Raw genomic sequence first — 26,427 nt, 5'->3', positions numbered from 1 at the left:
TGAGGCAGCAGTGTCTTTTCAACGTGTGAAAGAGCTGTGGGCGTTTCTGCAATTCTCCTCGCTGTAAGGTGCCATCCTCTCCAGCGCTGCTCCCCGAGAATAGAGAGACACTTTACGACATCCATGCCAAAGTAGCGGAAGAGAACTATTGGGTGCGTAAAAGGAGGCTGGTGAACAGATCTGGAGTGTTGTGCAACAGGCCAATAAGCCAACACGGCACAGGTGCAGTCTGTGTGGCGCAGCAAGCTCGGGTTATATAAAAACACTGAAAACTATCCTACTTAAGGATCCTGAAATACTACAACGGAGATTGCACTTGGACATGAATGCTGGTACTGAGCACTTGCACTTTGCCACACATGTATTCTAAGCTCATACATGTCATGCACATACATACTCATATGTGCATGGTAGTAAATACGTATATGCATGCATATAAATGACAATATGCACGTATCAGTAAGTGTCAGTATATGTATGTGCATGAGAGTTTGCATGTGCAAGGGATTCAGTTTAGGCCTAAACGGCTTCTTCTAGCTACAACTGCACTAAAATATCAAGAAGTCAGACGTGGTTAATCCAAAAAGCTGCCCTGGATTGTCCAATTTGTCATTTCCATTCATAAGTTTACATGAAAAACTGTGTTATTGTCTTTAAACATTAGGCCTATTAGCTTACCTCACGTGTACACAAACAGGAAGGTGGGATTATAGTAAATATTATAAACAGGGTCCGGATCTGTGAAGTAGCAAATAAAGGGACTAAGTATAGTTATGTGAACCTAAAGACTTGGAGCAGAACTTAAAACTGCATTATTTCCTGATTTTTGCCCGCCTCAACTCGCCCCTGTCCAAGTCCACAGGACTCCAATAAGAGAACTCGGCGTGTAATTAGTGGTCTAGAGCAGAAAATTGTCGTGCTGTCCGACAAGCATCTGATTTGCCCGCCACTGTTTCGGTACTTATGCGTGAAACCAGACAAGAATGGAAGAAAAATCAAAGTCAAGCCCTGTACTCCGCTTTATCTGTTTTCTTCCTCTACGTGTCAACACCACAAAATGATTTCTGAATTGTGCGTAAATTTGATGTTTTGCCAAAGAACAAGGAAAAGTTTGAAAACGTGGAACGCTGAATTTATGAAATTCAGAATGTTTGACTCTATAACAATAAAAGCACTCATTCGATGCTCCAAAGGCCCTTAATCATGACACCCACAGTCTGTCATGTTTTCTTTCCATTTTTCCATATATACCTTCTCAATATATGTCATTGTAAAGTCAATCCAGGACTCGTTGGCTATAATTCTTCCTAAATGTGCTAAACAATGGAACGAAAGTTAGAATGGAATCTCATTTTGAAAAAAACAAAACAACCAAATATTTAAAAAAAAAAAAAAACTTTTATTAAGAAAATAAGGCATTTACAGTATAACCTATAAGTAATAACATCGTGTAAATCTATAGTGCAATAATTAACATTCAATCAAGCTATAACTCAGGAAATTGACAGTTTTTGGTCAGCTCTACCAGGGCCGCCACACACTGTGCTGAGTGTTTGCAGCTTCATGCCTGTGGCTGACAGAGTGGACCTTTTTGTGACTGGAACTTGTCTCATTAGTGTTGTGTGGAGCAGCGTGTTTGTCTTCACTTGGTAGAAAAGGAGACGAGTTTGCACTGTGTCGTTTCAGAGCTTTAGATTTGACCGTTTTCCCCTCCTCAGGTCCAGCTGCAGATGGGAGAAGTTTCCGCGCCTCGTCCCGTGACTCGGCTGGTTCCAGGCCGCTGTCCAGGGTGCTGGAGTCGTCTGCTCCGCGCCGAGAGCGGCAGAGTTGGTTGGAAAGCTGCGTCAACATCCAGCGGTCGCTCCTGTTCAACGTATCAGCCATCAGCAGGTATTGGTTCACGTTTGCCAGGCAAGTGCGAAAGCCAGAGTGGAATTCAGAGAGCTCGGAAGCAGCTGCAGTGACTGAAAGCGATGGAAAGACAAGTAAAGGTGAGAAATATACAGAATATGTGCGTAAAACTGCGTTTGAAGCAACAGTAAAACTATAAGCCAAATATTTGAACAATTTGTAGCTCCTGAAATGAGGTTAAGCATAAACTTACAACTCTGGATCTTTTGGAGGTTCCTGAGATGTTTCACGGTAAGCTCCAAGATGTCGGCCTTTTCCAGTTTGCGTTTTCGAATCTGAGAAAAGAAACATTAATTAGACAAGAATCTCTCCAAATAATAGACTTTATCATCCTTAATCGCGAAAACCAAAAAAAAGTTCCGATTCTAAAATCCTAGTCTGCATACTTACACTGCTGCTGTAGTAGTTCTCCAGGAGAGTTTTTAATTGGTCCAAACACTGGTTTATTCGAGCTCTTCGCTTCTTTTCCATGAGTGGTTTGGAAACCTGTAAGAAGCAGTAAATGTTAATATCGCAGTTTTGTAGCACCCAGTGATGTTTTCTCCACTTAAATCCAGTTCCTCTTTATTCTACACACCTTGTTTCCAGAAATGGGTTTGGATTTTTCCTCTGTCGTCGCCACCATTCTCTTCGTCCTTTTAAATGTGGTTTCCTTGAAGTTAATCTCTTTCCTTCTCTGGCCCACAAATGAAGGAGTGAGTGGATTTATATAGAGACACCCACTTAACATCTCAATGCAAACAGTCCCGCCTGTTTCTTGCGCTCAAATGAACAACACTGGCGTCATTTGACAGCCAAAACCAACCAAAACCTTTCACCTACCAGAGAAAATCCAGTAAGTATGCTCTTCAAATATTTTAAAACGTGGAAAACGTTTACATTTATTTTTAACCCACCCTACCTGAAATGATTTATTATTTTTGGATCTTAACGTTCATTTTCTGTTTTACCAAAAACTTCCTAATAGAAGCAGAAAAATACTTGTTTCGCAGAGCCCAGAGAAATAGAACTACCCACATTAGTAGATTAGATAAGTGTCTGTGTGTGTGTATGAACAGTGTGTTAAGAAAATAGCTCCTTTGGCATCTGTTTTATAAGTTCTATGTGATGAAGTTAGAACATAAAACATACGAAAACCACACATCCATGTGGCCACAGCATGCAGGCCGCTGCAGAATGTTGACATTAAGTACCTAACAGTCAACGTGTGGGGCAAAAACTGCCGAGAAGCGTAAAAATAATAAACCTAATCATAATGGTTCTGCTTGGTGTGCACTGTGGCCGCTATTGACTCCTGTATTCAGCCTTTTATATGTGAGTTTCACGCCACCAGGTCGAAGGCAGCACCGTGGTAATTCCCTTCGTGTCTCCACAACGTTTCGATTTTCTGGTGGCTGCTGATAGTAAAACTTGTGCACCTGCAAAGTCAGATTACATAACCAGACGCACTTTTATAGGCAAGCGGTGCAGCTACAGTTTTGAATGCACATCAAACACACGAGAACGAAAAGCACGTAGGATTGTGAACAGATCTACCTTTAAGACACTTTTTACACTTTTAGGATTCTTTGGCTATTGTGCGTCACCAGTTTTTGTCTTCATAGCAGGCTCAGTGAGGCACCGAGGAGAATCGAGGGCCGCCCCTTGTCCTTGGTCCCTCGCCTCCCGATTTTCCACACTACTTCCTGAAAGGGGCTGAGGCTTGGGAAAGTCATACCAGCTGAAACAATGCGTTGACCACTGGCTCACTGCAGCCCACTGCGCATCGTGTGCGCACAGACAAACAATCTGACAATACTAAAATAGGAGTGAATGAAATCTATAGATGTCCACTTATGGAATACTCAAGTTTAAAGCTGCCATTTTAGGGTAAATGTGTTCAGTGGATCCAGTTGATTCTGTAGATGTTTTTAAAGTTGGTTGAGCATTTCAACAGCTAAAGAAGGAATAGTTTTGGACAGTGGTGGAAGAAGCATTCAGAGGTACCACACTAGGACAATACTCTGTTACAAGTCCTGCATTTCAAAGCAAAGCTGGCACATTAAAATGCTATTCTCTTAAAAATGACTTTAAAATCTTTTTTTCTCAGCTACTTAATTAATCAACCAGTCATTTTAACTTCACCTGTATAATCTTAAAACATGCATGCTTAATGTGGGAAATCTTAAGTTAACGTGACTAAAGATGTTGGATAAATGTAGTGCAGTAATGTAAGCAAGAAATGGAGTTTAGTCCAAGTATAAAGTGGCACAAAAGGTAAAGATTGAAGTACAAGTACCTAAAATGAATACTTAAGTACTTGAGCAAATGCCCATCACCTTCAGTGTATCCAGTTAACTTCTCGGATGCATTTAGTTTTTGCTGAAGATTTATAAGCACTAAACAAGGAAGTAAGATTGTGCATTTTGACCTGTGGTGAAGGAAGTATTCAGAGACTCTACTTGAGTGAGTATTAATCCCACACTAGGAGAATACTTTGTTACAAATACAAGTCCTGTATTTAAAATTTTAACCACATCTTCACATTTTGGAAGCATGACACTTTGAACTGTTGTTATCTTAAAAATGACTTTAAAACACCAAAAACTGTCATTTTTTTTTCTCAGCTAATTAATTAATTGACCGATCATTTTAACTGATTTAACACCCGATTGGCCTTAAAACATGTATGCTTTATGTGGAAAATCTTAATTTTTAAGTGACTAAAGTGACAGATAAGTGTAGTGCAGTAATGTAGACTAAGACAGACTTGATTAATCCCCCAGAGGGAAATTCAGCAGCTGGATATTCAACAAAGGAGGTAAACAACAAGACAACACAGAATATTAGGGACAGGTAGAAAGTGAGGGTAAGATAAAATAAAAAGATAATACAAAAAGATAAAAATTGACACAATATACAAAAATATACAACAGTGATACAGAAATGTGCAAATGACAGTGTGCTTAGATGTGCATGTAAGTAAGTAATGTAGTAAAGTCCAAGTATAAAGTGGTACAAAATGAAAAGGTTCAAGTAGAAGTACCTAACATGCATGCTTAATACATTTTTGAGTGAATGTCCTGCAGTCAAAAGTTGCTTGAAAATGCTTAATGTGGAAAATCTTAAGTTTAAGTGACTAAAGCTGTCGGATAAATGTAGTGCAGTAATGTAAGTAAGTAATGTAGTTTAGTCCAAGTACAAAGTGGCACAAAAGGCAAAGATTCAAGTACAAGTACCTGAAATGAATACTTCAGCAAATGTCCATTGCCCTCAGTGTCTCCAGCTGACTTCAGAGGTATTTAGGGTTGCTCATTGTGCACAAATAAAATACAACTGTGCATTTTGACTAGTGGTGAAGGAAGTACTCATTTTTAACCACATCTTCACATTTCAGAAGCTGACGCTTTTAATGTTTTTCCATAAAAAATGACTTGAAATACCAAAACAATTAATTTTCTATCAGTCAACTAATTGATTAATCAACCATCAATTCAACTGCACTTGTATAAGCTGAAAACTCACAATGTGAAAAGTAACTAAAGCTGCCAGATAACCGTACCGACGTTTGTGTTTGAGTAACTGTACTTAGTTACATCTCATAAAAGGTTTTTAAAGACATTACTGTGACATTTTTTCTTCTATCAGGTCTTCTTACTCTGATTCAGTTCTTTCTGCATAAAGGAGGAGCATGTTTGTGTTCAGTCTGATGAACAGACGATAATTTCTCATAGTTCTTTAGTGATTTTTTCTTTTTTCCCTCCACTTTCAACCAACAGAGCTGCTCTTCTCCTCATTCTGCTGTGGAGATAAAGTTCTGTACAATCTGTTGATTCGTTTAAAAGCTTTAAATGTGCAGATTTAGAAGCCGCAGAGGAACATTGCTGAGAGTAAATTGATGGGCCTCAAAGAACTAAATGTCAGCCTCGATCATTCAGAGAGTCTGAAGCCTGGAGTTGTCAGTGTGTCAGGAGACACTAATTGTGTAAAAGGCGAAAAATTGAGGGCCACAGTTGTGCTGCTATATTCTGAAGCATTTAATCGGTATGAAATCTGGCCGGGCTGCTCTGGTATAAGTGGGCTTTCTTGGTCTCCTTTGTCCCGTCTGGGCGCCACATTATCTCCGTTTTTCACGCTTGGGTTTTAACACTAGACCCGTGGAGGGCTGATTTCAGAGTGGAGTCGTGGCATCACAACAGTCGCATGTCTCGTTATTCTGTCCAACAGGGCACAGATTTCACCGCTGATTACTCGGTATAATTTCAATTAGTGTCTCTCTGGCATCAAAAGAGTGAAGGAGGGAGATCTGCAGACATATTACCATCCAGGTCTGCAGTGAAGGAATGCAGCCGGGTTTTAAAACTGTTCCCCTCATTCCTCTTCTGAGTCGTTCTTCCATCATCTAGCCTATCCATGAGAATAGCCCAGCCAGGAACTTGTGTCCCAAATGGAAATAATAATGCAAGTGCCATTAAATGACAAGTTAAGTGTATGTTTATAAAAGGAATCGGGCCTTTTGCTCCACTTTCACTTTTCAGCCTGGGGTCATTCATTAACCCTATCGGACCTTTGTCATGGATTCCTGCCGGAGGGGAACCTTCAATGCTGCTGCAATAATTGGACTATTGGGGAACTTGTTAACAACAATTAGTGAAGCAATTATGCAATTACTGCAATAAACTACTTTCTTCCAAGAGGGAAAGTGATGCATTTGCAAGCCAATGGTTAGTCTCATGCCCAGCAGAGGCAGAACTATAGGATTAGGAGGATTTCAGAGGACAAAACTGAATCGTATGTTTTGGCAACATGTAAAATTATATTATACAAACAATACATTTGCATTCTGAAGACTTATTTTACGCTTTTAAATATCTATCGAATGCCAAATTGAATATACGTCTGTATACATGATATTTTATGTGCAAAATCAAGTTTTTTTCCTCCATATATTTTAAGTGCGTTGTCAGGCTGTAACGTGTCTGCATGCCTTTGCAGAACTCTTCAGATAAACGCACACACTGGCCTATAATTTGGCTCACCGTGAGCGGAGCAAATCGATGAACCGCCTTCCATTCACTCTGACCCGAGGCGGCACTGGTGTGACCAAAACGCTCATTGTGCGCAACAAGGCCACGTTTAGAAACCAGAGCAGGTACAAGGACAGGTGCACTGGAAAAAAATAGAAATATTGAGAAGGTTTTGTGAAAAGCCACGCGACGGACCTGTTGGCGAAGCTCTGATCAAACATCAAATAGAAAAAAAAGCATCATGAATTTCTATAGACTGGTCCCCGGGTTATTTAAAGACTTCTTACTTTGGTTTGGGAGCACAATGGCCGCTGTTTGCCTGTGTGTGCCGGGGTTAGCGCATGAAAGGAGCAGAGGTGCACATTAACATCGCTTAAGGTTTTCTCAAGGGCCGAGATGAACTGACTGGAAAGTAACTTTATAACTCGCTGGAGGATGAAGCCTTTTGTCGAGCTCTGAAGTGAAAGACACAAGCGCCGGACAAAAGAGGAGCTCCTTTGTTAAACACTAAAGCGCATGGGTATTGATGCGCCTTGAATTGCAAAACATCTGCCATTTACTCTGGACGACTAGAGACGGATTTGAATGAGAATAACCAAGCAGCTTTTTAGTGCGCAGCCTGGAGTCGTGCGTAAAACAACAGTCATATGAGCAGCGTGTATATTGAACGTTTGCTTGGAGATCAGAAACATAGAGGCAACTTTCCTGCTTTTTTTGGAGTCATGTGACCACAGTTCTTGGATTTCATTCCTGATAAATCAACACCGTCCTCCTTCATAATTGCTTTTTTGTAATTTTAATGTTTCTCTATTGTAGTATTAAGTTTGGAGTTTTGATTATGGAGTCCAGATAGGCTTTCTGCTGAGACACTACAGTTAATTTTTAACATATTTGCTAAAAAAAATAATAGGTTTTGCTGAGTGGATGGAATGAAATCCAATTATTTAGTCGTTTAATTTCTTATTCCCACAGACGCAGTGTTCCAAAATCCTTGCTCGCAATTCTAAACATAATTATGCATCATAAAATACTAAAATTGCACCAATGGAGGTAGTTTTAGGGGAAATAAGAGGCCAGATCTTTCAAAGTAAGCCCCCTAACTGGTGAGGGATGCATGGCTTTAGATTCAAAAGAAGACAACTTTAAGGCAAATCCCGTATGGCCACCAAACGCAAATGGCCTCCATTTAAAGTGCGTTTTGTTTTTGCTTTGGGCACAAAAAGGATGGACCAGTTGCTGGCCAAGCTTTTTCCCAGGGTTCTCCCTTTATCTGACTAAAGTGGAAAATTGAAAGGTACAAGTGAAAAGCCACGGGGCGTTCCTCCGATTCTCCTCGCTCCATATTTTGTAAACCAGAAATATGTGTCTCCATAGCACGACTGACCTAAACACAGTCACAAAGTCCTTAAAATAAAACTAATCAGGGTCCAGAAGCCATTTCTAAACTACAGAAATGTTGCTGTCGTGTAATTTTAGACAATTTAGATACAGATTGTTTTTAATATTTGGATTAGTTCACATTCTAAACAGCTCACCTCCCTGTGGTTTTAATGAGGCTCATTTTCTGTATCAGGCAAATGCCAAACGTGCAGCGACGCGCTGAAGTTCCGCGTGGCATCGTGTGTGGCAGTAACTCTGAAATTGGTATGAAATCGTCAATTTGTTGGTGTCAGCGTCCAGCTCTCCGAACGCGCCATATGCCATGCTAAGTGGCACCATTTACCAATTCGTTCCTAGTTTCACGGTCCGTCCTCCCCCTTTTCCCTGCCAGGAAGCTGAATGGCTGCAACAAAATGGCAATTTACCGTCTGGAATTGGCGCATACCCCCTGCGGTATACCGCTCTTTCCGTTGCACTTCGCGGGGCACCCACACACCCACGGGGCGTCACGGCGTGAAACCTTCAGATGGAGTCTCAGGTCAGCTGTTCTCTCTGTAACTCGTGCGTCTGGAGCCAAACTGACAGCACGAAGTAAACTTGTCATCCAGAGGTCCTGGGGTTCATCTCAGAGGAAGTTTAAACAGAAGTGGAGCAAATGAACAGTAAAGTCACAGATGAACTTATTATGGGATGGCAGGATGGAGGCACTGAGTGAGAACAGTGTTGGTTAAAGCAGGTTGCATCCGATATAAAGAAATATACAAATAACTGAAGGACTGAATCCGAAACAGAAAATGTTTTTATTAGTCTATGATCAAATAAACATTAAGAGAAGACCGCTACAACTTTAAGATCACGTCACTGAAAAAGAGATCTAACATGCCTTCAAATTAAACGTACAGCTGCATTTATCACTGTCAGGGAGGTTTAGGCCTCAAAAAAGTCAAAACAAAACCAAAAATAATAAGGAATAAATCACAGATTATAACAAGTATGATCAAAGAAAAATATTACTATAGTTTTACATGTTAACCTTTTACATGTTTAAAAAAACAGGCCTAAGCTGTAAATGATGTCTACTGCAAAAATATTTTTGAAAATGTCTTTTTCATTTAAAACATTGGACAGGTAAATTATAGTACAGTGAATCAGAAAAAAAATATCTTGATTTGCTTTTTTTTTAAAAGTGTTATTGCATAGATGTTCAATGTTTTGTTAAATGACAAATAATAACTTGTAAAATATGAATAAATAATAACAATCAACATTACATTGAATAAATTGTAAATAATTTTGTTGCTGAATGGAAAACACAGGCCCAAAATATTTATAATATCCACACAAAACGTGTGTTTTTAGAAATAGTCATTTGTTTCTTTTACAAAGTGAGACCATAGACTCTTAGAGAATCATGCAATAATAGGATACCAGGACAGAAATAAACTGACAAAGGAAAAACAACCAAAACACCATTAATTGGTGTCATATTAAGTTTTGCATTTATATATAAACACAGTTAATCTGCATTAGGTAATCTGCATTCACCCACTGTTACTCTAAAATCACTACAGAAGATTCACTTGTTGCATAAATACTAGTTTCAACATAATATTTCAGTCGATCTCATTTTTATATAAAGGAAAATATCCACAAGCAGAATGAGGCTTAAAGTTAGTACTGAAGGGGAAAAATCTGTTCGTCAGGCTTTGGTTTTGTGTCCTGACATTAGAGGAAAAGAAAGTTCTGATTCTGATGCTGTCTGGTCTGTAGGAAGCATCACTGTCAAGTGGCGCCACCATGTGGTGAGTTTGATGTTGCAGCATCTGAGATGAAAATTAACATATTTGGAATGTAACTTAATTCTGCTTCTGTTGTCTACATGTCACATATTACTACAAATAAAAGCTTTCAAAGACTTCAAAGAATGGCAGATATTTTTGATAATTAATACAGAGTTTATTTTCAATTTGGATGATTTCACTGCTTGAATAGCACAGAAAGAAAAGTCTGGCAAGAAGAGACATAAAGCTGCATAAGATAAATAGTTGACTTAAATGTGACTAAAAATGCTACAGTGACTACACATTCACATTTTAATGCAATCTGCATAAATTAGCAGAAGAAACAAATACAGCTTATTTAATCTGGACTATTTCTACATTTACAGCTGCAGATATCAGACATCTTTAGGAACATGTTGCCACCGATCACTTCAAAAACGTTTTTTCTTTAGAGTCCATTCCAAAATACATTTGTCAAATTAAACAGTCAAATGTAAAAGGGCAATGAGACATCTGTTTAATGTTAGGTATTTTAAAAAGCAAAATTGTTCAGAAGTATTCAGAGCATCAGCAGATAGAAGAGAATATAACTTTTTTTATTGTCATTGCAAATGTGAAAGTAAATTAGTCAATAATCTTTTAGTGCATTAACAGGTAGTATAAACTGCTATGTACTCAGGTACAGAGAGTTAATGTGATAAATGTATGTTATGATATACGTCACATAGAGAAGCATGTTTAGTGGATGCAGCTACTGGCTGATAGTTTTGGTGTAGTTCTGAATGAGATCTTGGAAGTACTGCTGTGTATTTTTATGTGGCTGAAATATAATAATGTAGCATTTTGGGAAAAAATACCACAACAGAAAGGAGTAGAGACTGGAGAGTACAGCCAGGGCGTTAATAGTGTGGATGTATTTACCACGATAAAGCATGTAAACAGTGGCAAAGATGATCCATGTGAGGATCAGCAGCAGGAGGCAGAAGGTGATTGCTTTGGCCTCGTTGTAGTTTTTTGGCAGGTCTTTTCCCATGTAGGAGAAAATAAAGCAAAGGGAGCTCAATGCTGACAGTAAGACTATAGTACCATATGTTGCTATAACGCTGATTTCACAGCTGAGTATAATTTTTTCTGGGTACCACACTGTCTCATTGTAAGGCTTTGGAGGTCCAGTAGAAAAGCCAGTCAGAAAGAAGAGAGCCTGAGTTGTAAACGCTACAGTGATGACCAGCCACTGTCCATGATACTTCATCCAGCAAGTCTGGATTCTGGGGAACTTGGCGGCTATTTTGAAAATGCAAACAATCTGAAAGGAGCGCACCACAAAACATGCCAGACAAACAGTGTAGAACAAGAAAAATGGCAGAAACCTCAAGACACAAGAAGAAACTGATGGCTGGCCAAAGTAAAAGAAAACACTGATGCTGCACAGACTGAGGCAGCCTAAAATCAGGAAGCACATGGGTCCCCCAGCAGATCTGACAACAGGCGTGTTGTAGTTAACAGCAAAGAGGACAGACACAGCTAGAGTGAGGCCCACCAAGGCCCCGGCCCCCAACATGATCAGTATGGCCCCGCTGTCTGTAAATGGGATGAACTCCACCAGCCGCTGGTTGCAGGATGTACTTCCCTCTGCAGACCATTCTGTGTCCTTGCAGCTGATGCAGCTGTAGGGATCCTCTGTTGTACATGAGAGATGGAATACGTTAAGGTTCATTTCTGAAAGATCTTTTCTGTGTAGAGAGGAAGCAGTGTTTGCAATCTGTGGTCGTAGATTTTCTTGTAAAATTAGCTTTTGTGTCTTTATTGCAATCACTATTGCAGACGTGGCAGTAATAAGCCTATATTCTATAGAATATAGAATCTATAGATTCTGTAGAGTCTATAGAATATTAGCAAGAAACTGGTTGATTTTTCTGTTAAAGCCTGGAGGCACAATTAATCACACTGCCGTCCATCATTCATTATTCTCTAGATCAGGGGTGTCAAATATGTGGCCCACGGGCCAAAACCGGCCCTCAAGAGAGTCCAATCCAGCCCGCGTGACGACTCTGTAAAGTGTAAAAATCACAGAGAAGACATTAATTGCAAATTGTGAATTTGTAAAACTATAAATTTAAAATAATTTCTGGACCATGACGAGTTGTTTTGATCATAGAGTAAAATATTAGATTGTTTATTGTTCTTTTGTTGTTTTTTGCCTCCTTTTTGTAATATTTTGCCTTGTTTTTGTTGTTTTTGGTCTTTTTTGTCTCAATTTTGTCGTTTGTCTCATGTTTTTGTCATTTTGTGTTTCCTTTTTGTCTTGCTTGTGCTTTTTGTCTTATTTTTGTCATGTTGGGTTTAACTTTATTTGTTGTTTTGTGAATCGTTTGTGTCATTTTGTAGGTTTTTTTGGTCTCGCTTGTGTCATTCGTCCAATTTTTTTAGTCACTTTAACTTTTTTGTCTAATTTTTTGTCTCTTTTTTGTTTCGTTTCGTGCCGCTTGTCTCATTTTTTGTCTCATTTTTGTAATGTTTTGTCTTATTTTTATTGTTCTTTTGTATTTTTTTTTGGTTTGACTTTTGTCTTTTGTCGATCATTAAGTAAAATATTATATCATTCAGTTCCAGATAGCTGTGACTAAATGTTGTGTTCCTTTGTGGACACTGTGATTTGGAAGTTGTAATGTGGAAATGATAAACTGAGGAATGATGTTATTGAAATTTTACTTATTTTTCTTCAGAAATTTCAGGTTGTTCATGATGTTTTGTAAAAAGATAGTTCATTAAATGTGAACAGTTCCAAAATGTACATTTTTTGCACTAAAACAAGGGGAAACATTAGGAGTTGTGGTTATTTATAGGTTATTATGTTGTGATTTTACTGATCTGGTCCACTGGAGATTAAATTGGACTGAATGTGGAACCTGAACTAAGATGAGTTTGACACCCCTGCTCTAGATTAACTTACCATCTGCAATTAGCTCATGTTAAAGCAAGAATGGAAGCAATGTTTTATTTATTTTCTTTATCTCATATGTAACGATGTACCTGTGCTGTTGATGTAAGTTCCATTTGGACAGATTTCACAGGTGAAGCAGCATTGGTGGATTCCATTTTGCTTTTTTACGTATCCTACAGAACATTCTGGGGAACACAGTGAAGTCGGCACCTGGGCAAAACATTTATTTAGCAAAAATATATCATGCTGTGAGGGTCAGAGACAGAACAGACAGAAGTTGCAGTAATTAGGCCACTCTTCCTTGTAGAAGAGGTAAACGAAACAAAATATGGTAACTACTTACTCCTCCATTAGTGAACCACTTGATTTCGCTGTCGTTGATAAAGAAATGCAACGGGTGGAACTTATAGAAGCCGATCTCCTGCACGCCACCACGGTGGTTCCAGAACACTATGGAGTAGAGTCCAAACTTGATGTCGCCGTTCTCATCAAACTGAATGCTCCGGTTTAAAAGTGTAAAGTTTGACCTCTTCAGCTCCGCCAGAACCTGTCACAGGCACATCAAATTTACATGACCATTACTGCTTTGTGTTCAACATGAAAATGTCATGTGTTGATGAAACAGATGCACATTCTTTGAAATTTCTTGATTTTGATGCAAGTGCAGTGTCTGAAATCTAAGTGCACCGGTGTAGTAGATCAACAAATGTACTGCTGATCCCAGAAATATGTTGACTCGTGTGTGGGCTCATATTTGAGTAAAATCAAACTATACCAGGGGTGTCAAACATGCGGCCTGCAGGCCAATGGCGGCCCTCCACAGGGTCCAATCCGAGACAGCTTTGTAAAGTGTAAATATTACATTTTATTAACTGCAAACTGTAAATTTGTAAAACTGTGAATTTAAAATAATTTCTAGGGCATGACAAGTTGTTTTGATCGGAAAGTAAAATACTAGATTGTTCACTGTTCTTTTGTTGTTTTTTGTCTCATTTTTGTAATGTTTTGTCTTGTTTTTGTTGATTTTTTTTTTGTCTGACTTTTGTCATTTTGATCATAAAGTAGAATACTATATCGTTCAGTTCCAGATACCTGTGATTAAATGTTTTGTTCCTTTGTTTAATTTCAGGTTGCTCATGATGTTTTGTAAAAAGATAATTCATTAAATGTGAACATTTTCAGAACTTACTTTTTTGCACTAAAACAAGGGAAGAATTAGTAGTTGTGGTTATTTATGGTCACTGGAGATCAAACTGGACTGAATGTGGTCCCTGAACTAGAATGAGTTTGACACCCCTGAACTATACTCAGGTACTTTTTTAGATTTTCTTTGCTGAACATGCCACTTATAAATACAGTAAAGTCTATATTGCAAATGTAAATACAGACTGGCCTACTCTCTCCACCCTCAGTACTTACCTTATGTGGGTACACTGTCATATTTTTCTTACATTTGCCGTCTCCACATTTTAATGTGTTGTGTAAGGCATGAGCGACGGCATATATGGCAGAATAAATAGGAAACGAGAAAGTTGGGTTCTCAGTCAGGATATCGTCAGCCTTCAAATGACTGCAGTTGCACTCCTGATTGCAAAACATACTTTTCTCCACGTCTTCCCAATGCCTCTGGGTCTTGGTAGAAAAGATGAAGTCGCTAAAACCAGGTATTGTTACCACAGGCTGAGATACCCCAAGAATAGTTCCAATATTTTTGATTCCTTCTATATGGAGAAGCCTTTTACTTAAAGACCAGCTTTCCCCTGCTATCCACACCTTGTTGGTGATACTCAGTTGTATCGCTGCCTTGATGAGAGGTTCAGCAACCAGTTCTTCAGAAAAAACAATAAATACATGTATCTGCTGTGCCTCTATCTGTTTGAACATTAGGGAGTAATTTGTGTTGTCATTAAGGCCTTTGGAGAATGCCAGGCAGATCTTAGTGTTCTTAATCTTCTTAATGAACAATTCCAGTCCGTCAGTTCCAAAATCATTATCACTGTATAGGAAAGCAACCCAGCGCCACTTGAAGTGTTGCATCAAGCTAACAATCACTTCTGTGACATCTTGATTGGGGAACACTGTCCGCATGAAGGAAGGGTATTTCATCTTTTTTGAAAAAACAGAACTAGTGGATCCATAGTTGACCTGTTGAAACAACAACAGACAAATTTAGAATTTTTTCTGATGCTACACAATAATAATGGTGTCAAGTGACAATAAAATATATTCTATTTGACTGTTTTTATGATCTTATAAGTGAAAAAACTTGCCATTGGAATGAGATCTGCCATGAAGAGCGGGGCGACGGTCAGGGCATGGGTGCTTGTAAAAGGACCAACCACTGCTATCATTTTGGACAGATTGTTGTGATTCTCACCCCAAGGTTGGATCAAGTTTTTGACTGAGATGAGTTTCAAAATGCCTGGGAAACTCTGCGTATCTGAGCAGTGGTCAAATATGTCATAGCCGAGGGACACATTCGGCAGTAGGTTGGTGGAGTTATTGATTTGCTCTACAGCGAATCTCATCAGCTGAAACTTTCGATAATTTGAGAGGCTGAAGGGTTGACTGAGGATGAGAAGACAGGAAATAGGTACTCTTAGTGCAGTAGTTTTGTCTCAGTGTTTCATGCATTATCATTTGTAAAGGCTAAAACAGCACTGCACAGATATGGAAGTTACAACAGAAGATTCTAACAAATGAAGACTGAGGCCAGACTGAATTTTCAACAGCAAATTTAATCACATGGCAATAAACAAAATGGATTTTTTTTCTACTAAGCAATTTATTGTGCTTTCTTTGGGAAAAATTTATTAGAAAACTCACCTGGAGCAGTCAATGGCTTCTGGTCTGGCCTGACAAGCAAGTCTACTGACATGATGGATATCAAAAAGTCCACCAATCCAGTAGTCTCCTTCCAGTTGAAATTCCGAGGTTGCGGCAGTGCAGCGTGTCAAGGAATGTAGAAGAGATCCAATCAGACATAGAGAAGCTAGAAAGTGTTTCATTGTTGTAGCTCCCTGCTACCAGTCTGTTGTGAACTCTAATGGGATTTGCCTTTAGTAAGTTGACACACTGGTGACGGTCAAGCCTCATTTTTTTTTCCATGCATGAGGTGTGATAAATGTATACCTGTAAATGGTTGGAAGAGTTTTCACAAATCAGTATGCAAACGCACCTAAAGTGCAGCTGCAACAACAATCACCATGAGTAAGCAAACTTAACACATCCAGCTTGAGTAAATTACTCAGTCACTCTAAACAACATAGAGCCTCTTCCTTCTATATTACACATTTACTTTATTTTTTAATCCAATCTGTGACTAATATGAGAATGCATATATCATGGTGCCGACAGGGTCTTGACTCAAGCATGAGAAAAAATAACACAAAACATCAACTCTACACTTTGGTTGTATTGGGAGCGAATGACTTGTAGCAGCATGCCTGGTACCCCTTACTCACATGGTACCCCCCACAGGACCCCTCAAGGAACATGGCTGTAAGCGATTTCCAAATCTACAAAACACATGTGGACTGGCTGGTCGAACTGCCATGACCCCCTCAGCAGCTCTGCAAGTGTAAAGAGCTGGTTCACTGTTCCACGGCCAGGACGGAATCCACATTGCTCCTCCTGAATCTGAAGTTCAGCAGTTGGTTGGATCCTCACTTTCAGCACTATGGAGTAATTTTTCCTGGGGGGGCTGAGTGGTGTGATACCCCAATAACTGGAGCACACCCCAGGTCCCCTTTTTTCAAAATGAGAACCACCGCAGCTGTCTGCCACTCCACAGGCACTGCACCCGATGCCCGTGACACACTGAAGAGTCTCAGCCAAGACAGTCCAGCCATGTCCAGGGTCTTCAGCATCTCAGTGTGAATCTTGTCCACACCTTGCACTTTACCACCGAGGAGTTTCTTAACTACCTTGGTAACCTCTACCATGGATTTGGATGAAGACTCCTCCAAGCCTTCAGGCTTCTCAGCAGAGTACATGTTAATCGGGTTAAAGAGATCCTCAAAGGGCTCTTCCACTGCTTGAAAATGTCCTCAGTCTGGGTCATTCGTGTCACTAATTCTCCCCCTGAGCTGTACACCGCTTGGGCCGAACCCTGCCTTCCCTTCCTGTGGAGTCAAAAGGGTTAACAGTATTCCTTGAGGCCAACCCCAAGTCCTTCTTCTTAGCCTCTCACACTCAAGTTTTTGCTTCTAAAGCTGGAGCCTTTTTGCTAACTGGTATCTGTCTGCTGCTTCAGGAGACACAAGCCAACCATGCCCGAAAAACCTCCTTCTTCTGCCTAATGTCCTCCTTAACTGCCAATATCCACCAGTGGGTTTTTACATTGCCACCACAACAGACACCGGTGACTTTCTGGTTGCATCTCCTAACAACCGCTTCTGCAATGGAGACTTTGAACATGGCCCACTGAGTTTCCATGTCTCAAACCTCCCCTAGTATGATGAAGAAACTCTTCTGGCGGTGGGAGTTGAAGACCACATGGACATGAGGCTCTGCTAGATGTTCCCAGTTAACTTTCACTCCATGTTTGGGTTTACCAGATCTGTCCGGCAGCTTTCTCCACTGTCAGATCCAACTCACCACCAGTTGGTGATCATTTGACAGCTCTCCCAAGTGTCCGAGACACACGGCTACAAGTCTGATGACACATCGACCTTTGGACTAAGGTGTTCTGGTACCAAGTACACTTATGAGCCACCTTACACTCAAACACAGTGTTTGTTATAGCCAATCCATGACTAGCACAGGAGTCTAATAACAGAACACCCCTTGGGCTCAGATCAGGCCGGCTGTTCCTCCCATTCGCCCCCCTCCAGGTTTCTCCATCAGTGCGTTGAAGTCCCTCAGTAGAATTTTGGTGTCCTAGATGGCATCTTTTCTAGGACACTACCCTGACACTCCAAGAAGACTGAGTACTCTGAGCTGCTGTTGGGTACATAAGCACAAACAGCAGTCAGAGTCTGCAACACACAGTTGCAGAGAGGCTCTTGGTTTCCAGGGAGAACTGCAACAATGCAGTTTTCAGCCAGGGGATAGTGAGTATTTCCAGAACCCTTGCTGTGCATGGAGATGAGCCCAACCATATCTAGTTGGTACCAATTCACCTCCCACACCAGTTTGGGTTCCCTGCCCACCAGTGAGGTGACATTCCACCTTTCCACAACCAGTCTACGCCACCAGAGCTCAGCACACCAAGGTGCCAGCTCCTGTCAGCTGCCCGGTGTGCATAACACCCAACTACAATTTCTAGTCCTGTGGGTTTTGGGCCAACTGGGACAGCAGCCCCATGTTGTGTTTTCTGGCTGTGGAAAAAATTGTGTAGTGTGTTTGTGATTGTTGTCTTGTTAGAAGATTCCTCTCTTGCAAAGGCTCTTGAGACTGGGAGCCATTTTTCCATTCCATCTATGAATGTTATCTCCTTTCTGCACTCATGCAGCAACATAGCAGCACTCTAACCTCCAAGATGTTTTTAATTGATACTAGAATGTGCCACAACACCAGCTTTAAAAAATCCAACAAATTGTCCTCTGCAACTCCATTTGTTTTTAAATTTTCACCAACTCCCACAACCAATTTAATTAATCAATGAGATTTCTTTCTTCATCAAACAATTGTAATTTCATGCATGATGCTTGTTCATTTATTGGTACTTTGCTTGAATAATGTTAACCAGCAACTCTTGCGGTTAAGGTGAATGCTTATTACCTGAAAGACCCTCTAGAAGAAACATACGTAAAGTATGATCTCACAAAGTATGTTGAGCAAGTATGTATGACATGAAACCGGAAAAAGTCACAAGCAAACACACAAATGAGTTCAACCCTGTGTTACTGGTTAAACTGACAGACCACCTATTAAATCATCCCTGCTCAATTTACCATTGAGCCACGCAAGTCATTTGAAAGAGAAAAATTTGCAATCACACAGTAGAGGAAAGTGACAAATGGCCTGGACTGTCAGTTAAATTTGAATTCAGGTAACCACCTGGTGGAAGGGCGGAAGTCCTCGCTCTGCTTGGCAGGAAGGGAGAGTGGAGTTAAGAACAGAGGTGAATCAAATATGAGCTTAAACTATGACTCGGCATTAAGGCCAAACATCCTCACTGAAACGCCACAGTACCACCAAAAATACGATCTATTTAAAGAACAATTTGCTATCAGATGTGTCTGCACTTTTATACTCTAAGATGAATTACTGGATAAGTTATAGTGTGGCTGTTACTGTGACATTTTATTAGTAAATGCTATGATTAAATATACTTTGCAGATTTAGTGGTTAGTTTCCACTTGTCTAATGTCTACCATTAATCCAGGCCAAGGCTGTGATGTTTCCAAATGAGCAAGGCAGTTCATAAGTCTCTCCTCCTAATTTGTCTTCCAGCTCTTCCTGGGGCATCTTAAGGCACTTTAAAAGATAAATAACCTCTCCCCGGTGTCTCCTACAAAAAGAAATGTGCCCAGGGGTGATTTTAATGTGGCCAACCTGCCTCAACTGGCTCCACTTCAGTTCATTCATAGACCAAAAGTCCAATCATAAAGCACAGATCAGGTTCGGATCAGGCTCCCAGTCACTTGCTCGAGGTTTCTCCACATTTGCCGACCTTATCGCCTTCTCATTTTCTAACTCCAACACGGAGACAATCAGTCACTGTCTTCTGAATATCTCAACCCCTGACTGCTGCCTGTCACCCAGAGTTCAGCTCCTGTCCTAGAATTTAGTTCCAGTCCGTCTAGAGCTGAGGCCAAATAAACCTGTACTTGAGGAAATGAATGTTTGCAACTGTAACTTCTTAAACAAATTTTCCCAGTTTTGCTAAATTACAGATAAAGACTAGTGAAATCACAGAAAAAGATTTTCATTTCATAGTTAAGTGTAAAAGAAACAGTCAAAGTGGCAACAACGCCCATATCAAAAATCTATATTTTTACAAATAGGAATTTGTTCATGTTTGTTTGACCACAAGATTACACTATTTACTATGTATTTAAATCAGCTAAATATCTAATTATTTTAAAGATTTTTTTTGTAGTTCTTAAATGTTTACAGAAACCACTGTTTATTCATGTTTTGTTTTTTTTCTAGCACTCTTGCTGCTCCTTTTACAGTGTATTTTACCAACTATACAGAGAGAAAATTACCCATGTAAAACACATTTTGTTGATTTAAGGAAGTTTATTATCACTTTATATTTTGAAAGTGGAAACTAAATGGAGCCTTGATGTTTTATTTATTGCTACAATGCATAATGTTAATATGAATTAAATGTGGACTGTATAGTTGATCAAATTTGTCTATCCCAGGCCGACAAACCCTATAGGTTTACCCTCAGGAATTCTACAGTTAGCTCTACTAAATAAAGTTAAATATTGATGTTTAGGTATACTTAAGCCATGCAAGTATAGCCTACCATATCTGGTGGTCATGTGGTGAGATCAGTGTCACTGCAATTTCAAAAAAAAGTTGAGAAAAATATACACATCAACCTGCATATTTTTATTGAGTCATTCATACTGTTATGTAACTTCGTGAAATGTACACATGGATATATGCATTTGCACAGGACTTTATCATTTAATGCAGGGAGGCTGTAAACACAATATAACACAAGATGTCAGCAACATTTCTGAAAATGTAGAACACGTGTCTCTTGTTGGAAGGTTTCTTGTTTCATCTTTTAAAAAAATATATCTAATGAAAATAAACAAACACTTTAGTTTTGACAGATTTACATGTGCATCAAACTAGAACAAGAACTAGAACTAAAATCAGCTACTCTTTAACATGTTTGGTGGCTGCAGCTACTGACTGATAGTTTTGGTGTAGTTCTGAATGAGATCTTGGAAGTACTGCTGTGTATTTTTATGTGGCTGAAAAATAATGATGTAACATTTTGGGAAAAAATACCACAACAGAAAGGAGTAGAGACTGGAGAGTACAGCCAGGGCGTTAATAGTGTGGATGTATTTACCACGATAAAGCATGTACTCAGTGGCAAAGATGATCCATGTGAGGATCAGCAGCAGGAGGCAGAAGGTGATTGATTTGGCCTCATTGTAGTTTTTTGGCAGGTCTTTTCCCATGTAGGAGAAAATAAAGCAAAGGGAGCATAATGATGACAGTAAGACTATAGAACCAGATGTTGCAATTAGATCGATGTCACAGCTGAGTATGATTTCTCGTGGGTACCACACTGTCTCATTGTAAGGCTTTGGAGGTGCAGAAGAATAGCCAATAACGAATACAAGAGCCTGAGTGACAAACGCTGCAGTGATGACCAGCCACTGGATGTGATACTTTATCCACCAGCTGTGGAGTTTGGGGAACTTGGCGGCGATTTTGAAAATGCAAACAATCTGAAAGGAGCGCACGACAAAACATGCCAGACAAACAGTGTAGAACAAGAAAAATGGCAGAAACCTCAAGACACAAGAAGAAACTGATGGCTGGCCAAAGTAAAAGAAAACACTGATGCTGCACAGACTGAGGCAGCCTAAAATCAGGAAGCACATGGGTCCCCCAGCAGATCTGACAACAGGCGTGTTGTAGTTAACAGCAAAGAGGACAGACACAGCTAGAGTGAGGCCCACCAAGGCCCCGGCCCCCAACATGATCAGTATGGCCCCGCTGTCTGTAAATGGGATGAACTCCACCAGCCGCTGGTTGCAGGATGTACTTCCCTCTGCAGACCATTCTGTGTCCTTGCAGCTGATGCAGCTGTAGGGATCCTCTGTTGTACATGAGAGATGGACAGACAGACAACAAAAATAATGAACAAAGATCGATGCTTTTATATTGTAGGTGCTATAAAGACATGTTTGTTAATTTCAATTTGCTATTTTTAACAGTAGTGACTATCCAACTGGTCATTTCAGCAGCAGTGCTAGTATTGGATGATGACAGTGACTATTCTGATGTGCAGTTGAAGACAATGGTATTAATACATCAAACAACAGGTTATTTTATGGTCATTGTTTACTTCTTAAGCTCTGGGCTTTTTGGCATGTCCATTGATCAAAGTGGAAATGGACGCTGTATCTCTCCGTCCCTTTCCTTCTGTGCAATAGTTTACCTGTGATGTTGATGTAAGTTCTATTTGGACAGATTATACAAGTGAAGCAACATTTGTGGCTTGGAACTTGCTTTCTTGCATATCCTGTAGGACATTCTGGGGAACATACTGAAGTAGGCACCTGTACAAGACATTCAGCAACAAATGCAATGTAAGTGACGCAAAGGAGTTCTGTACAGGGTGGAGGCAAAAACAAAAAGAAAAGTAGTTGGTAGATTAAAAATTTAACCATACTAATGGACAAATTCCATCATGAACAGAAACTATCAGTATAGATATTCAAGATTTTGTGCTTTTAGTCTGTTATAGCTCTTGCAATGTGCATACGATATACATACATATAATTGAAATGTAACCTTGTACACATGCACGCAACCAAAACAAACCTTACTCTATCATCACATATGGAAAACACTGTATTATTACATAATTCTGCACATATTATAAGAAAATACTAACCTCCCCATTTGTGAACCACTTGATTTTGGTGTCGTTGATGTAGAAATTGACTGATGAGTGAAATTTATAAAAGCCGATCACCTGTGCGTCACCACCGTAATTCCATAAAATTACGTCATAGGATCCAAACCTGGGGTCGCCGTTCGCATCAAACCGAATGTGTTGATCTAAAAGTGTGAAGTTTGACTTCTTCAGCTCTGCCAGAACCTGATGTGGAAACACAAAAGTTCAGACGTTCATTATCTGCATCCATTGCTCAGTGCATAATGAAGATGTTGATTTTTAAAAACATGAGTGTTGAGGAAAAGATTGTAGAGGATTTTGGGTGTGGTTTATCAGATTATAGATTTGAATCACCTCTTCAGCTATTTTTTGGCCGAGATTGATTGAAAGATCCTTTTTTCACATTTCTAGGCATCAAAAAACTAGACATTGGATGGAAACCAGATGAAATGTTTGCACACTGGTCCCTAAACTGAACATGCCCCAATGTTGACAAAACCTGATCCACATCTCTACCTTCAGAAGTTCTTGTATTTGCAGATATCAGAGACATAAATAAGCAAGATGTAAATGCAAAAACAGCTTCTATACTTACCTTATGTGGATACACCGTAATATTTTTATCACATCTGCCGGCTTCACATTGTAAGGTTTTGTGCAAGGCATGAGCGATGGCATATGTGGCAGAATAAACAGAAAAAGAGAACGATGGGTCCACAGCCAGAATATCCTCAGCATTCATGCTACTGCAGTTGCAAACCTGACTGTAAAACTCCTGTCCTCCTGCATCTCTATCAAGAGGCTGGCTTTTGGTGGAATAGATAAAATCATTGAAACCAGGTATTGGGAACTCTGGCTGAGACACCCCGAGGACAATGCCAATATTTTTGATTCTTTCCAACTTTGGAAGCCGTTTGTTTAAGGACCATCCTTCGTCTGCTATCCACACCTTGTTTGTGACATTCAGTCGTATCGCTGCCTTAATGAGAGCTTCAGCTTCCAGTTGTGGAGAAAAAACTATTATGACGGTTACATTCTGTGCCTCTATCTGTTTTAATATTTGAGAGTGATTTGTGTTGTCGTTGAGGCCTCTGTTATACGCCAGGCAGATATTGGTATCCGCAATCCTCTTAATGAACATATTCAGTCCATCAATTCCAAAATCATTATCACTGTTCAGGAAAGCAACCCAGCGCCAGTCGAAGTGTTGCATGATGTTAACAATCACTTCTATGACGTCTTGATTGGCGTGCACCGTCCGCAGGAAAGAGGGATATTTCATTTTGGATGAAAAAACAGAACTAGAGGCTCCATAACTGACCTGGTAAAGGAGCAAGATAGAAATCAACCATTTTCAGTGACAATAAATTCTCAAATGTCACATTTAAAACCATAAAACAATTACATTCGTATTCATTAGTTTAAAAAACAGTTAAAACACATTATTGTCAGGTTTACCATTGGTATGAGATCTGCCATCAACAGTGGGGCCACTGTTAGGCAAAAGGTGCTCGTAAACGGACCCGCCACTCCTATCACTGTGGAGTTTTTGGACTTTTGTGCTTGTTGCTGATGTGGTTCTCCCCAAGGATGAATCAACCCACTGACTGAGATGAGCTTTAAAACATCTTGGAAGCTCTGCGTATCTGAGCAGTGGTCAAATATCTCGTAGCCGAGTAATACATTCGGCAGTAGGTTGGTGGAGTTATTGATTTGCTCGACAGAGAATCTCATTATCTGAAACCTCCGGTAATTTGAGAGGAGGATGGGTTGACTGCAGACAGAGACACAACGGCAGGGAAATGACATTTCAGTTCCTGTTGGTGTAATTTATTGGAATGTGTTAGAGTGTGGCATGTGGACGTCTTATTTGCAAACGTTTTGGCTCCTTACTGTCAGCACTACTGTTTGTAAAAAACTCAAATTGCACTGTCATTCTTGGAACTACAATATGGATATAGATGTTTCTAAGCAACCAGACTTAACATCACATATGAAAACTTTGATAAAACAGCAATTAACTGGTTTGAGTTTGGGTCATTTTCACCTTGAGAAGGCATTCACCAAGATTAAATAGAAAACTCACCTGGAGCAGTCGATGGCTTCTGGTCTGTCATGACGAAGAGAGCTGCTGGCAGGATGAATATCAAAGAGTCCACCAATCAAATAATCTCCTTCCAGGTGAAACTCTGAGGCCGGGACAGTGCATCGAGTCAAGGCATGCAGAAGAGATCCCAGCAGACAGAGGGAAGAAAGAACAAATTTCATTTTTCCAATTAGTGTTTACCAATCTGGTGTGAACACTAGAAGGAATTTGCCACTGCTTTTACAAAGTTGTGAGACACCGGTGACGGTTAAACCTCATCATTTTCATTCACAGGGGAATTAATGACATGTCTGGAAATGGTTGGAGGGGAATTCACAAATAAGAATGCAAAAGTATCTAAGCACTGCCTCCGTGTGATGCAGGGTTTAACAATCATTAGTAAGCAGGTTTTAATGCCTCCCTGTGGAGGTTTCTTCCTTTAGCCAAAATGAAAAATGGTTAGTTTTTAAATTCACCTTTGGACAAACTTACTGACAATGACAAAAATGTTGGCGACAGCTTCCTTTTGCTACAATATTTGGCATACTTTGGCTTACTTTCCTCCATACCAGTCACAGATTTGAAGGACTAACTTTGGTTTCCAGGAAAAAAATGTTACTTTGTCAGTTTTGTCAGTGGATATAATGTGGCACATAACGACAAGACTAAGAGTCTAGTCCACAATGGCATCTTTTTAAGCTTTACCTTCGATCTATAATACTTTTAGCTCAGTGCTAATATCAGCTTGCTAACATCCTCACAATGGAAATGTTGGCTTGCTGATGTGAAACAGGTATACTATTTACTATGCTGACAATCTCTAATAGTTTCAAATTACCACCAGACACAGTGGAAGAACAGCTGGATTTTATATTTGCAAGTATTTAGTCTTAAACCTACATACTAGAAAATTACATTTTGACTTTCTGGTGGCATTCGAGGAAAAGTTAGTGACCAGAGCCGTCAGAATTCCTCTGGGAATCTTCAGTAGGTCAAATAGTTGTTGTAGTGTTTCATACTGGACCAAAGTTAGGCCAAAGGAGCCTTTCCATAGCATAGCACTGGTAAAATTCGCCTTTCTGATCTTTTTATTTATGCTAGGAGTGTGAAATTATAGGGATGACAATGGGGGTCTGTTGGTCAGTCTATTGGTAGGGCAGTTTGTCCACAGCTTTTTTTTTTTTTTTTTTTTTAAATTGGAAATACAGTTAATCAATTACCTACTCTGATGCATTTTCAGAAGAATTTCTGAGGGTTTAAATGTTAAAAATCATACCTGTCCTTTGTTAGCATTATAACAAGCATTTCAAGCAGTGAGGACAAGCAGTGTCCTCTTTGAGTTTGGTGATGTGATCTTACTTTATAGCATGTACAGTATTCCATTTAATGGAGGAAATACAACAGAGAGAGTCCAAGGAGCAAAACAGAGTTATGACTGTGTGTTTATGTGAATATTAGCAAACAAGCAAATACATTTTCGTATTACAAAATAGATCAAATTCTGTATTTATTTGCATGTAACTCCCTTGTTAAGGAAGATTACATGTCAATAAACAAGATGAATCAGCCATTATATTTAGGTATTCAGCAATATGACGAAAAATCGAACTAGATCAGTCTTTATTTGTCATATACATCATTATACAAATAAATTACATTGGGTATTGAAACACATTGACATTTTTACGGCCTGTGATTGAGCATATTGCAAAATGTATATACGAATTAAAAGACAGATTAAAACCTAAAAGTAAAAGTCAAAAATCTGT

The 26,427-nt window shown here is 39.6% G+C and overlaps 3 protein-coding genes across 3 annotated transcripts; all 3 read right to left on the bottom strand.

Moving 5' to 3' along the window:
- Window positions 1-1,248: 1,248 nt before the first annotated feature.
- her3 (hairy-related 3) lies at window positions 1,249-2,575 on the bottom strand. The gene is made up of 4 exons (XM_023270872.3): window positions 2,489-2,575; window positions 2,302-2,397; window positions 2,105-2,186; window positions 1,249-1,964 (listed from the first exon to the last, which is right to left on the bottom strand). Exons 1-4 carry the CDS (start codon window positions 2,534-2,536, stop codon window positions 1,522-1,524), a joined length of 669 nt encoding a protein of 222 aa, XP_023126640.1. The 5' UTR covers window positions 2,537-2,575; the 3' UTR covers window positions 1,249-1,521.
- A 7,697-nt stretch (window positions 2,576-10,272) lies between these two features.
- On the bottom strand, window positions 10,273-16,030 carry LOC111568971 (taste receptor type 1 member 1-like). The gene is made up of 6 exons (XM_023270877.2): window positions 15,849-16,030; window positions 15,293-15,590; window positions 14,442-15,167; window positions 13,366-13,569; window positions 13,112-13,232; window positions 10,273-11,758 (listed from the first exon to the last, which is right to left on the bottom strand). The coding sequence occupies exons 1-6, from the start codon at window positions 16,028-16,030 to the stop codon at window positions 10,830-10,832; spliced, it is 2,460 nt and encodes an 819-aa protein (XP_023126645.2). The 3' UTR covers window positions 10,273-10,829.
- Window positions 16,031-20,748: 4,718 nt separating this feature from the next.
- On the bottom strand, window positions 20,749-24,880 carry LOC111568969 (taste receptor type 1 member 1-like). The gene is made up of 6 exons (XM_023270876.2): window positions 24,659-24,880; window positions 24,031-24,346; window positions 23,168-23,893; window positions 22,570-22,776; window positions 22,111-22,231; window positions 20,749-21,768 (listed from the first exon to the last, which is right to left on the bottom strand). The coding sequence occupies exons 1-6, from the start codon at window positions 24,838-24,840 to the stop codon at window positions 20,840-20,842; spliced, it is 2,481 nt and encodes an 826-aa protein (XP_023126644.2). The 5' UTR covers window positions 24,841-24,880; the 3' UTR covers window positions 20,749-20,839.
- Window positions 24,881-26,427: the final 1,547 nt, after the last annotated feature.

Source organism: Amphiprion ocellaris, chromosome 8, assembly GCF_022539595.1.
Source record: "Amphiprion ocellaris isolate individual 3 ecotype Okinawa chromosome 8, ASM2253959v1, whole genome shotgun sequence".
NCBI lineage: Eukaryota > Metazoa > Chordata > Actinopteri > Pomacentridae > Amphiprion > Amphiprion ocellaris.
This window is presented reverse-complemented; position numbering and strand designations above follow the sequence as displayed.

What these genes read in the sequence shown, in the direction of transcription:
- LOC111568971 (XM_023270877.2), bottom strand. Translation starts at nt 16,030, where the DNA reads ATGAAACACTTTCTAGCTTCTCTATGTCTGATTGGATCTCTTCTACAT. An exon ending in AGTGGTTCACTAATGGAGGA is followed by an intron (nt 13,233 to 13,365) that starts GTAAGTAGTTAC and finishes TGTTTTGCCCAG; the next exon opens with GTGCCGACTTCACTGTGTTC. An exon ending in AACTTACATCAACAGCACAG is followed by an intron (nt 11,759 to 13,111) that starts GTACATCGTTAC and finishes CATGTACAACAG; the next exon opens with AGGATCCCTACAGCTGCATC.
- her3 (XM_023270872.3), bottom strand. Translation starts at nt 2,536, where the DNA reads ATGGTGGCGACGACAGAGGAAAAATCCAAACCCATTTCTGGAAACAAG. An exon ending in AGAACTACTACAGCAGCAGT is followed by an intron (nt 2,187 to 2,301) that starts GTAAGTATGCAG and finishes TTCTTTTCTCAG; the next exon opens with ATTCGAAAACGCAAACTGGA. An exon ending in CCTCCAAAAGATCCAGAGTT is followed by an intron (nt 1,965 to 2,104) that starts GTAAGTTTATGC and finishes CATCGCTTTCAG; the next exon opens with TCACTGCAGCTGCTTCCGAG.
- LOC111568969 (XM_023270876.2), bottom strand. Translation starts at nt 24,840, where the DNA reads ATGAAATTTGTTCTTTCTTCCCTCTGTCTGCTGGGATCTCTTCTGCAT. An exon ending in GAAGCCATCGACTGCTCCAG is followed by an intron (nt 24,347 to 24,658) that starts GTGAGTTTTCTA and finishes CTCTGTCTGCAG; the next exon opens with TCAACCCATCCTCCTCTCAA. An exon ending in AACTTACATCAACATCACAG is followed by an intron (nt 21,769 to 22,110) that starts GTAAACTATTGC and finishes CATGTACAACAG; the next exon opens with AGGATCCCTACAGCTGCATC.